The sequence below is a fragment of the Chroicocephalus ridibundus genome, chromosome 16 (assembly GCF_963924245.1).
Source record: "Chroicocephalus ridibundus chromosome 16, bChrRid1.1, whole genome shotgun sequence".
In the NCBI taxonomy this organism is placed as follows: Eukaryota; Metazoa; Chordata; class Aves; order Charadriiformes; family Laridae; genus Chroicocephalus; species Chroicocephalus ridibundus.
This window is the reverse complement of record NC_086299.1, coordinates 9,031,099-9,044,762: the sequence shown is the minus strand read 5'-3', so window position 1 is coordinate 9,044,762 and position 13,664 is coordinate 9,031,099. Positions and strand designations below refer to the sequence as shown.

General features: G+C 44.1%; 1 protein-coding gene across 2 annotated transcripts in view; it reads right to left on the bottom strand.

Moving 5' to 3' along the window:
* CAPZB (capping actin protein of muscle Z-line subunit beta) overlaps positions 1-12,897 on the bottom strand; it is a 59,927-nt gene extending 47,030 nt beyond the window's left edge. The window contains exon 1 of one of the 2 annotated variants that reach the window (XM_063353568.1): positions 12,744-12,897. In XM_063353568.1, coding sequence (XP_063209638.1) covers positions 12,744-12,746 — 3 coding nt within the window. In that variant the 5' untranslated portion in view covers positions 12,747-12,897. The remainder of the gene's footprint in view (positions 1-12,743) is intronic. The other variant, XM_063353569.1, reaches the window with a different exon arrangement.
* Positions 12,898-13,664: the final 767 nt, after the last annotated feature.

The following is a 13,664-nucleotide window of genomic DNA, read 5'->3' as shown; positions in this document are numbered from 1 at the left end:
TGCTACAGTGTTCCCATGATACTACCACGAGGAAAAATGTTATTAATATGCCTATAGTAGTAGTTATGTTTGTTTAGCTTCCTTTGCCTGCATCTGCTCTTCTCTTCAGTGTCCCTGTTGTACTTAGCTTATTTCCAAAAGAGAAACCCTCTCAGAACTGCCACAGGTATCTGCTCATCTAGGCACTGTGTGTTGAGGCTCAAATAAAAACAAATAGCACTAAAAAACATATTGGTTGTATAAATGTGCAGTGGCACAGAGGCACAGTGTTACACTTTAATTCCATTCATACTGTAAGCAATACTGTTCAAAGGCTGAGTACGGGCAGATGCTGTTCAATGCAGAACACACAAATAAAATAAAAAGACAGGAAGTTTTTACTATAGGTATGCAAATTGCAAAAATTAAAACAGGCAAAACAGTGAACTTCCTTTTCACTCCTACTCATCATGTCCCCTAAAGCACACAGCTCCTCAGGATGAGGGGACAGGGCTCAGGAATACCTGGTGTTTGCTAATGGTCCCCGGCCAGGATGCTGTTCGCTGATAACATCAAGCAACAAGAGCTGACCCAAGACTATGCAAACCGGCAAGTAAACTACTTCTCACGCAGCTGGTACAGTTCCCGGCACCCAAATGTCCTCTGCCAGACAAGGTAATAAACCATACCACATTTGCATTATATTTTGTACAGAACCGTCACCTGATAAACGAGGTTGTCACAAGCCAAGACACACACCTAGAGCCTTTCCAACCTCAGTGTCACCAGCAGAACCAGTAACACCTCACAGAAGCTGTGCTTGTTCAACAGACACCAGCAAGCTGATGAGTTACACCTACGAGTATTTTGCACTTTTTAAATGACATCTTTACACATGCATTTCACTATACAAACTTACAGAATTTCTCAAGCTTCATTCACAGGTTTTGACAACTCTCTGTTGCTAGTTACCTGAGATTTAACCTACACTCCGGGTTTTAAGAGGGTTTACATGAACCTGCAGCTCTACCTGTTTCAAAGGCTAAGCCATTCCACTTGAAAGGAGGCAAGAGATTTCATTTCAAGCTCCCAGCCTCATAGTCAGCAGGAATTCGCTTCTTATTTATCACAAAGATCTGCAGATTTAATTCCCTGGTCTTCACAGCTCTGGTTCTGATAGCTCCTGCTCATTTGACTATGTTATTGCTGGGCATAAACAGAGTTAGGCAGTTTCTTCAAAAAGAAAACCAGGCTGGTTTCACTTCTGTATTGTATTTCTATATTAACACTACTCTGAGCTAACTCCCGAACCAAAAGAAAGCAGCTGAGGTAGTTCAGTGCTACTGCAGTGGTGGCTTCTCCCTATTTTAGCCCTTTCTGGGAAATAAGCCACTTGGACTACCAAATCTTTCCTGCAAATACAACACTTCTACTCAAGGCGTGATTGCGCTACTTACCCCCTTTCCCATCTGTGATGCCAGCTTAGAAGAACGGGATGACCTAAAAATTACTTCAGTAGTTATGATTAAGGTAAAAAAAAAAGACACACACATGTAATAAGAGCATTATTTGGCCCATGCTGCCCATATTTGGCCCTGAAACGCCACAGTTGTTAGGACTCTGCGTCTGGGTTGTAACAGATAGAACAAAGGTCTTTGAGCTGCTTCGTGCGCAAGTTTGGCTTAAGACTGAATTCTGAAAAGTCATCCAAACTTAAGTACACACTGCCATCTCAACTTTCAGAGAACAGGAATATGAGATAAAAACCTGAAGGGACACCAGAAATAGAACACTTGCTAAATTTATGCAATTCGAAGCAATCACACATCAGATCACTTTGGTTGCTGGTCAGTTTACAAGCAAAATATCTTTTTTAATTAATCCAGAGCCAGAAGTAGACAACCAGCAATTGACTATTTTTTATTTTTTTTTTAATTCCTTTTATGTTGCAGACATACCCCAGATTGTAAATCATATTATTTCCTGTCAGTTCTCCCACCAGGAATGTCTCACTAATATTTCAGCTTTGTGGTACTAAACACTAGATTTTTTTTTTTAATTGAAACAGATACACAGCTTCCCCTCCTGCTTGTCATTTTAATCCTTGCCAACTTCCAGAGCTCAAAAGGCAGAAGACTCCCCTTTCAAATTACACAATAGGATAGTATTACTGCTAGAAGCTGTAGCAAAGGGTTGAATTATTGTAACCCCTGTGTAATAAAAAGTACAGTAGTATGTTAAGTTGCAGGATTCCCCTCTCGGCTGTCAGCATTCACTTCTTAGGATATTAGATGGGAAGGGGAATAACTCCGTACGATCTATGAATCCCAGACAAGTTCTGCGCTCATGACGTTTCCATCAGCTGCACATATTCCTTGCAATCTGTTTTTCTACATAATTTTCCCCTTGACTATTAACCCTCTTCTGGCAGATCCTATCTAAAACCATTTGTAACGGACTTATAAATCACAGCGTCCTGACAGCAAGGTGTACTAGTGGGAGAAAGAGCATATTTAAGAAAGAAGTAAATGTAATAAAACCTGAAGACACACTACGCTGGGGATAGTTATAAAGGAAGAGGTCAAACGTTATTTGAAGAACATGACATGGATGCAGACTACATTCTCCTCCTCTTGAATACTTGTAGCTTTGCCTTCCCTGTCTAGGACATGATCCAGTGGCTTTTATCATCTCAGACACTGACGACCATGTTGTATGTTCAGTAACGCGTTTAGCTCAGTTTGCTGTGGTCACATTAGTGCTGTGGTCAAGACCAAAAAGAAAGACCGATTGCCGAGAGTGCCCATTCCATGGATTACAAGTGAGAAGAAATAAAGACTAAAATAAAAGCAAGAGGTGACAGATCTGAAGATTTTAGCAGAAGCTGCTGTACTCAACCTCCCACAGCTCCCCCGTAACCAGTATTTACTGACAGAGCAATCGCACAATCACATCACAGCTTTTAAGCCAGTGAATCCTTCTGAGATATTCTCCTGCAGAACATTATTTCCTTTTCGTCTACTCTGCTCTAACTTTTAGAACAATTGAGCACACTATGGAAAAGCAGTACTAGCCCTAATTAATGACTGAAAACAGTTCTATGGCTTGTTTTCTAAATCCAGGTCGAGGTGTTTCACACACTGACAAATCCACCTGCACGACTGTCAAAAAATGAGAGGGTCACTCTCAACCTCGGAAGGACTGACCAGCTTCTGTTCTGCACTGGTCCAGAAATGTGATACATACTTCAGAAAGACAAGTGCTCACGAGGGATCTCTTCTTTAAAGAGGTGCCACAGTAAAGAGTAACTTACATATCTGCTCCAAAGACTAACGCGGGCAAACTAAAATAATCTACGGGAAGGAGAGCAAATGACACAGCTTAAGTTTCATTGCCACCAGCATGCTGGTGACACTGGATACTTCTCACCATTTCAGGCTGACAGCACAACTATGGCAAGTCCTAGACAGATTAAAGGAGTGGCAATGGTCTTCTAGGAGCGGCTACAAAGCGATCTCCTCCATTCAAGTTCCTTGAGCACCTCAAAGCTTGAGATCAGTGTTTTGCCAAATCCTTGTTTGTTGCTTTATGCCTTTAGGCAGATGCTTTCAGGAATCCTTTCAATCACACTTTGTGTTTGACTTTGCTTCATCATTCTTACCTCCAAATCTGATAAGCCTCCTTCACTGTTCATGGGACACTACCCAACACCCTAGCTCAACTCGAGAAACAATTATCAAGTGATTTATAATACACTGAAGGCATTTCCACCCATTAGTTCCTAAATAAACCAGAGCTGCTTGCATTACTTTAAATAAAGAAGCTCAATCTTACAGAACAAGTTATTTGTCAAGCTGGTTTACATCTATCAAGAAACAAATAGCAACCCCTGATAGTACGGTGGAAGCCATTTGACTGTAATTCACTATTTGAAGTAAGAATTCAGCATCTCCTGGCGTATGTTCTGCAGCTAGTTTGCACTCCTGATAGCTGTTTTTCAACTAGATGCAATTCAGATCCTGTGAGCACATCTCCAAAGGTGTACGGTACGCGGTGAGAAAAACCTAACATTTACTGGGCACCTCCTTCCCAGCAAGGATATGTTTTGAGGTGGCAGATGCTTGCGTCTACTTCCAAAACTAATTTAACATCTACAGTTTTAGTTTTTATCGAGTCCACCGCAAGCCTCTGTCACCTGTCCAGGTGCAAATCAAAGAGCAGGATAGAGCAGCGACAAGGCTTTCTGGGAACAGGCCACTCATCTTGACCTTTTGCCACCATCACTAATGATTTCTGCAACAGTGTTTGTCTTCTGGGTAACAGAAACAATGTTTTATTTATTAAACTTGTCATGGAACATGACAATGTAATTTACTGGCTTTCATCTGGTGCCAAGAATTCCCGTGAAGCATAAAGTTTGCAAAAAGTCATTTCCCAATAAATCATGGCATCAAGCGAACATGCAATCTATCAGCCCCACATGAAAGAGTAAAATGGCGATGGCAGTAAAATAGCTACATAGAAAAGTTGCACAGATTGCAAAATAGCATCGCTAACTTTTAATAAAACGATTAAAGTCAGTGAAATTGAGTGTAGAGCTGACCACCTATTCCAATGAACATTAAGGGATTTAATTAGGCTAACGTTACTGCATGACAGGTTTCCCCCCCCCCCCCATTTTAAGTCTGGATTTAACACAAAATAACGTTTTCTTTATTAGATATATGTACAGATAGGAAATAGTGGCTAAACAAAATGAAAAACACCTGTTACAGCGCAGCACTGAGATAGGAGAAGTTTCCTGATGCTGCAAGCACTTCGTACGGAAGGTTGTCCTGCCTGCCTAAGGCTTTTCACTATCGGGATAGACATTGGTTGAGCACAATATGTGTGTACCCCTAAAAGACAGACACCCAGACACCGACAGCTTTACTGACAGTAACCATTCAGTATTAACACATCAGTTAACTTCAAGATGCCTCTCGAGTCAGCTCGACGCCATACTCCACTCATTTTCTGTAGGTTCACAAATACATTGGCATAAACCAAGGCGCTGTGCAGGCGAGTAAATCTTGCTTTCTAAAAACTGTGAAGCTACCTCCTAACCACCCTCCTTCCCCCATCGGCTCGCTCACACTGACTCACACCAAACAAAGGATCACAGCCGAGCAGCTAGTAAATTTTTTGCAGCCCGCGCAACAGGAAATTATTCACAGCATCTTCTTCCTGACCTCGACAGCCCTTCTGTAAAAACTCCCCTTACCTCTGCAAGATCCTTTCGTGCCGCTCTTAGCTTCAAGCCCCTAGATGTATCCTAAATTATGGATTGATACTCTCTCATCCTCCCACTTCATCTGTAAACCTACTACTAACCAGGTTAGTTCAGTCTTTGAAATAAGCTAATACAGCAGGGCTGTGTTGGTTCATAAGCCTGATGACCTGTTTTTCACAGTCACATTGTCTTCCTGCTTTCCATTCAAATATTACTGAGGAAGTGCCCAAATCAGTCTCTAGAGAAGAACTGCTTAATTTTCACAGGGGTCAGGTTTTTTCTTTTTAAATTGAAACCATAATTACTACAAACGCAACAGCTTTTCAGATTCAGCACTGCCATTTGTCACCCTGAACATTCACAAACACATTGTTTGTGATGCTTTCTTTTAATCCTGTTAACGTTGGATGATCTTTTCAAAGCACTCTTTTATTCTACGTGCTGCTTGTTTCATGTTCCAATCAGCCCGGTCACGAAAGTATCAGAAGAGGAACTGCTCAAGTCAAATGGAGAAATTTTCTCTTGCAGAAACAGCCAAGTTTGGCAAGTTGATCCTGGCCTGACATATCCAGGTTCTCCTTCCAGACAACTGCAACTTAGATTTTTTTCAGATGAGAAGTTATTACATCAAAAACGTTTGAGACACATTATCGTGCGCAGGGGTAAGAGCACATTATTATAGCAGCAGGGAGGCATATACCCTATCACCAAGGTGACAACAAACATAAACGTGCGTACTGAAAGCACAACTAATACAAATATTCCACATCACCAATCTGGGACGAAGTTTTACACCAGCCTGTCCGTAGAGCCCCCGTCACCCCAGGGAAGCTGCCGCCACGCTGCCTGCTTTAATATACAAACTCAGCACTTTCCAGCGTCCTGAAGTCTAGTAGCCAGGGTTGTAAATTCACGAGATAACTCTGGCAAGTAATCGGATGCCTGGCAAGGCAGAGAGGAGAGACAGAGAGGTTATCTAATTAGCCTTCATCCCCGAACACTCTCCGATTGCCTAAAAGGTCAAAAAAGTAGGTTAATATGCCTTTCGCTTGTGTCTAGCAAGACGTACCTTGCTGACTACACTTGCAAAGCTTGCAAGACAGTTCAGTTTCATCCAAGGGATTCAGTGCTAAGGATTTCAAGTTTAAACTCAGAAGCTAATGGCTTTGCATATATATAGGCCATAAGAATATCACATCTCCACCTAACAAGATAGTCACGCTCCCCGGAATTCCTTCCCTTGCCATAATTCCCAGACTTGCCTATTCTTTCAGTCTTTTTATGCTTTCCTTGCTGGTTCTGAACACGTCTGACCTACCCTCAAGTCAGAACTGCAGACAGACAAACATCCAATCTAACAACACATAAAAGTTCTGCAAAACTTTTACTAAATGTAAGTAGTAGAGACAGTTTATGCAGGAGCAATGCTTCACGTAACACGCACGTGCCAGTTTCAATCCATGTCAGATTTCTCCTTCAGTTTAACATGAAGTTAATACTCATTCCATTTGGCCAGTTTTCACCTTAACAAGCTCTGAAATAGCTCTGCCAGTCCCGATGGCTACGTGAAAGCTGTATTTGACCATCCAGTGGGGCACTGCCAATAGCGAGCCAAGATCACACCTCTTCACCTCTTCTTAATGTTACATCCAAACCTCTCCATGATGACCCCTAAATTTGCACAGCAACGGGACACAGTGGATAAATACAGCTATTAACTGCTGCGGTCAGCATAACGCAGCTGATATTTTACCTCACTCCTCCATTTCATGGCTCTCCCCTCCTTTGAATTAACTCGCCAGAAGACCCATCTCTTGTTTCTTGAGCCCGTCTCAGATTGCAAGCACAGGCTATCAGCCAGTCACCAATCACCTTTGCTAGCAGCAAGCTTTTTTTAAATCCTGATATTTACCAAAGCAAAAATAACTGGGGAACAGGAAGCAGGTAACAGGGCATCACTTTCAAACTCAGCAGTTTGTCTAATGGAAAAGCTAGAAAGTATCACCTGGAGAAATGCAAACAAAATTCCCTCAGAGAATAAAGAGTATTTTATTTATGGTGACTTTGATTGGTGGCTTAAGGCAACCACTAAGCTTATGTCTTCAGTGCAGTCTCAACCCTTTTTGCTTCTGCACAAAATCCTCTTACTGAAGTGCTGTTTTCAGTCTTGTCTAGCTGATGCTGCTAAAATTGTTAGATCCTGGGTTCCGCTTTCACCCAGCCTGGTAACCCTCCCACTTTGCAACAAGGACGTGATTGAAATTCCAAGTTCATGCACCAGGAAAGAACTCAGCTCCGCTTTCTGTAACAAAAAGACATGGAGGACACCCTCTTCGTACTCAGGGAAACGGCACCAGCAAGGACATGCTCTGCGGCACGGCTGCAAACGTTTGAGTAAGGTCTCACGGGTTTAAGCTGAGAGTCAGGACTCCTAAGCCAAGCCTGCGCTGAAAAATAACACAGGCGATGCCGATGAAATATAAACTAGTAAGGTTTAATTTGCATAGGGCAGGAATAAAGTAGGTAATTTATGAGGAGGACAGAGAGATAAGTCAAGTGCGTGCTAATACATTCTGCAGTTCTTTGGCCCAACTTGGAAGCGGCAGCACAAAGAGCACAAGCTCAAAGCAATACCATACATCTTCCTTCTAAACCCCAGAAGAGGAAGGTAGGGCAGAACAGCAGCACCAGATAATACAGGAAAATTAATCTTACTGGCTAATGCCAAGGCTCAGGCCACCACTCTAGGAAACCCAGCACAAGATACTATCTAATGCAACAAAAGTGATTCTAAGTAGACGCCTATTTTGGGTACAAGTGAAAGACAGATCCTGATTTCGATTCCTCACTCGAAACTTCATTGTATCTAAAAATCCAGAAAAAGGACAGGATTGCCACCGCATTTGGCATTACCCAGACAGCACCTATTGTGGAAAATTACAACATTTTAATTAGGAAACAAGCACAGCAGCTTCCTCAAGTACCCTGCATTTTCTTCCCATAATAAATCCTGTCAGCTCAACTGACAGGGAAATGTCCTTAAAACTGGCTCAACGAGCATTTTACCCTCGTGCCCCATGAAGGAAATTTCAAAAGCAAATGTCTCATCATGCACGAGCTTGTACTTCCCAAGACAAGCTATTTGGAAGCATCCCCCGATCCTGCTTTAGGACCTAAGACCACATAAGTGAATTTTGGCCACTTGATCAGATCCAGGTAACAGGAACCCCGTATTATTCAGCTCAAGTATGCCACAATATCTTAATGTTCTTCAAATGCAGGTTTCATCCATAAAGAAAATTCAAATTTAAAGTCCCCTGGTTTTAAGTGAGGGGGTTTTGTTTTGTTTTTTTTCTCCACACTCCCTCCTGGAAATAGCAATGGATTAAGAGGAACTGAAGCATACACATGCTTTGGACCTTGTGCATTAAGGGTAGGAGAGACAAAGGTTTGACTGAGGCTTTTAAAACTCTTCAGGACTCCTAGCATAAACTAATGGGAAAGTGGGAATTTATGATGTACGATGGCTGAATAAGAATATGAATAAAAACAGAAAGTCAACATCATTTTGAGCATCTGATACTTCTGCAGTCATGTCCTTTGTCTGAAAAAAAAGAATCCTTAAACATGAAACCGTATTAAAGTGGAGTAAAAAACAGGGCTTAGAATAGCTCTAAACTCCAGCTTAGGCTGCCTGTACAAGCACCTTTCAGAATTTCACACTTCTCCGGTAGACGCTGAAACATACTCAGTTTTATTTCAACTTGAGGTGGCACTACCACAATGTGTACCAGCTCAAAGGGACAAAACCCAACAAATAAAATACCTCTCTACAAGTTTACTTTGAGTAAGGAGCCATTTGGACCCGACCAAACATCCCTCCAAAGCGCAGGCGGGAGAATAAACACTGGCACTGGCACTCCCCATCCAAGTCTGCAGAAATATCCGCCCACCCAAAGCCAAACTGGACCGGGGAGCACTGCACGACCACGCGCAACCCCTGAGTTAATCAGGTACCCTTCACACATGGAAGTCAACTGGCGGAAAGCACAGCTGAGAACTGTAGTAAGTTGAAATTTAATAGGGCAGCAATGTTTCCTTCCTAAAGAGAGTCAGTTCTCTGCTCAACTACAGTAATAAGGACTAAAAACCGTCATTCAAAAGGGCTGAACTGCACTTTACTCCCAGATGTCAACTCGTAAGATATCAGCATATATATATATATTTACCATATGAGGAAATCCTCTTTGAACAACTTCAGCTTGAGAATGTTTTTCCTTCACTAATAAACCACAAGATTAAGCATCACTCCAACGGCAGTATTCCCTATCCCAACGATATCCTCAAACCTGATTATTTTGGGAATTTGCCTTTTAAGATAACATTTAGCTAAGCTCACATACTTGGCTAATAAAGCACGGACTCCACAAAACAGCTTAAGTCAGTATTTCTCAGAAGGCACAAGGTGCAAAGGACTTGCTGTGGACACTGAAAACCTCTCAGGATATATAGTAGGGTTTCAAAAGCGACATCATCAGTTTAGAAGAGGGACGGGCTCGGTGTTCACGCAGCTGGAAAAGCACTACCTTTAGTTGTTCAGTTTCACAAATCATTTAATGTGGTTTTGGTAGCAGTTGCACAAACCCAAGTTATTTATCAAGCAACAACATGCTTGCTCAAGACAAACAGCCACCACCTCGAAAATATTAGTTACTCTGAAAAGCACGCGAGGTTTATGTATTGAGTGTCAGTGTCGCATCACGCATCCTTGGCTGTGCTTCAGCGCTTTTTAGCTGCCTCACAAATTCTAAACGGATGATGTGCAGCCAGCGCTACACTAGGCAGTTTGAATTTATGGTTGATTAAATTATAAATTTTACTAAAATTGTCTGCCTTTTCTTGAAGAGTTGCATAGCAGAAGAAATACTTGCTAACACTATCAGGACAGTTTACATAACCTGGAAAGCAAGATTTTTTTTTTTTTTATTTTTTTTTTTTTTACAACAAGTAGCTGGATTCCATCCATTCACAACCCACAGTTCCAGAAGTCTCAGCAGATCCACTCTCCCAAGTCCTGCTTTGCCCTGAACGGTGCACTCAGTTTATTTTTAGCACAAGAGACAGCATCCATCCAGGCAGTTTGCAAGCTTCATGTGTTGTCTTGCCCTGTTTCACCGAGCACCTGACTGAAATGCAGACACAATCCTGAATTCTCACTTAAACTCACGAGGAGCAATTCAGACTCAAGGTGGAGCAGAGGAGACAAAGGTTCCCATCTCTCTGCTCTACACAGATATTGCTAAGCCCATGGTACCAAGGAGGTGTTCGACCTAATATCCTGTACCATACCAGCTTCTCCCAGCTGTTGTGAAACTCACCATTGCCTTCAATGAAAAGGCCATTTCAGCATTTCAATGCTCCATTTTAGTATTGTGTTTTCATAGCCACTGAAGGAAGTACTCTAAATGTTGGATTGGGACCTAAATTGAAATTGGATGCTGCAACTGCACTACATGCATAACATTGTTAACTGCAAGAATCAGTAAAGTTTTAAAACACCACAGATCATTTGTTTTCTGCAAACAAGACCAGTGATTTGTCTTGCACACTCCTACTGGACTTAGTTAAACCACGCTTAAGTTGCCACAATCTTTGAGTGAAGTCTTCAGATGTGTACACAGACACTGAGATAAACAAGTAAGAGAGTGTCTGCTGCAGGTTCAGCCCTGAAGTCCACTCAGCATCAGAGACTAGCACATAGCATTGGAAGTCCTGAACAAATCCCTCCTACACCCAGTGGTCTCCAAGACTAAACATCAAAAATCAGAAGACAGTATAAGCTTTTAACACTCAGGAAATCTCTAAAGGATTTGTCTTCTACCTCCTCCAAAAGACTGATATAGTTACATTTAAACCCTGACTGGATTCATCTTATAGCTTGCTTTCATAGCCATTTAAAAAAGCTGGTATCACCACTGTTATTTTACGTGAAGCCTACTTGTTTTCCTTGAATTCTTTTCCTGTGAGGATTTTTGCCATGGCAGAAGTAAGGATAGTTGGTTGGAATCCTGATTTCAAATTCTACCGTCAGGTCTCACACATAGAGACTTCAGTATCTTAAAATAAGAGACACAATTGAAATAAGATGCTCCATCCTGTCAGCCCCCACAATCAGAAGTCAGGTACAGCATCTCGTTTGTTCAAATAAGAACAGAGAACCTCAATCTTACACATTCTTCACCTTTCACCACAAACTAAAGATCTTTATCCTGCATAATACAGGTGGCAGGATCACCATGATCTTCAGCTTTGAAGGAAAAAAAAAAAAAACCAACAGAAGATATTGCCTCTGAAATTCTTACGGTTGAAGGTAAGTAAAGGATTACACTTGCTTGCTTAACTAGCCTTTATATTGCTATGTAGACAGGCACTGGATTGATATTTTTTAAATCTAAATACATTTGAACATTCTTAAATTATGTTGGAAAACCTGAATAGCAAATTCCCAAAGAATATAGACTATCTCAGTGATTCCATACAAGCGATTCCATACATGGGGGTTACAAGCTCTGCAAATGCTCATCTCTGTCCATGCAGAGCTGGGAGCTGACCAAGGCCTGGGCCAGTTCCCATCCTTATTGTTGGATTTGTTTAGAGCCCATGAAATCTGCCTGAAATCTGCCTCCTTTACACACAGTGCCAAAATGAAATTGAAAGGTTTCATGACCTGGGCTAATCCATTCAGCAAACAGGCAACAAGATGGAGATTATTTTACATGACTGAAGAAACCAGAGATTCTCCTCTGAAAAACGTCAAGTTGTCATCCCTGTAGAAGAGTAGCACCCACCGCTGCAGGATCACCTGCTCTGACTGCACTTGCTTTGCCTGTATTTTGCAGATTCCATTAGATCTTAGTACACCTTATGAGTGCACCCAGCTTCCAGAGGAAATGCCAGACCACGGGTGATAATTTGGGGTTTAGGAACAGCAGCAAGAGCAGACCGTGCCCCCATCGCTCTTAAACGCCGCTGCTGCATTTGCTCGCGCCGTTTACAACTACATCAAGCAGTAACATTCACCGTCCAAAGCGGAAGCATTCCTGCTGTAAACACCACCCCAGGTACTAGGCCCAGAAACCGGGAAGCAACCGGACAACAGAGCAGCCGGAGGAGCCTGGCGGCCCCGCCGCCCGCCCCCGGGCACTGCAGAGCCCCCCGCCGCCGCCCCCAACGCCAGGCCAGGCCACCCCTCCCTCTCCCCTGGCAGCACCGCCTCGGGCCCTCCCTCCCCACCGCCCCGGGGAGGCCGGGCGAGGCCCACCCGCTCCGCCGCCCCGCTCTGAAGCGAGCAGAGAAGAGGAGGAGGAGGCGGGGGGGGGGAAGGAGCCGCCGGGGCGCGGCACCGGGGAGGGGATGGGAGCGGGAAGCACCGGCGGGTGGAAGGGGTGCGCGGGGAGGGGGAGTGGGCAGGTGCCGCCCCCTTCGCCCTTACCATGGCGGCTCGGCGGGGCTGCGCTGGGCGGTAGCAACGGCGGCGCCTCCCGGTCCCGTCCGGTCTCCCTCCGAGGCAGGCCGCGGCCCTTCCACTTCCGCCGTTGCCTAGGAGTGAACATCCGGGTCAGCCCCGCACCGCCCCGCCCCTTCGCCGCCGTCCCGCCAATCAGCGGGCGGCTCGCCGGCCATCGCCAAGTATGGAGCGCGGCGCGCGAACGGGGGCGGGGAGAGGCGGGGCTAAGTGGGCGGGAGCAGGGGCGGGGCCTGCGGGAGGGCGCGCCGGCCGGCAGTCGTCCCCAGCCCCGCCGCCGGGCAGCACCTCCCGCCTCTGAACACCTTTAAACGCTTGAACGGGCCTCGGGGTCAAAGGAGAACCAGCAGGTAGCACGGAAAACGTCAGCCCGAACAGGGAACGTTTTGGACAACGTCATCAGCGCCGAAAAGTGGAGTCTGCAGAGGTAACTGATGGAGCATCGTCACCGGTGCTGCCTGTAACGCACCGACTTCAGCTGTGAAGCGACCAGGAAAGATAATCAGCCTCTGGCTGCTTAAGGCTAGGGTTAATTAATTTGAAAAGCAAGTGTTCAGCCTTCTCTGGAAGCTCAGCCTTTGATTCAGCGAAGCGTGCAAGTACCTGCTGGAAGCTAAGCAGACGCTTACATCTTTTGATGACTTCGGGGCTCAAGCACCTGCAATCCCTGTCTCCGAAAGAGAGATAGAAATCAGCAAATCGGGGTGTACGCGCAAATAAAACATCGCTGCTTTTCTCAGACTGTCCCAGAAGGAAACCATTATTATTTTTTTCCCTAATGTACTAACTCACATTTCTGTGGTCTCGGGTAAAACTGATCTGATTCCAGACTCTAGACAGGTACTTCTCAACAGGGACCTGTGCACTAAAGAGCTGCAGGGTACCCGG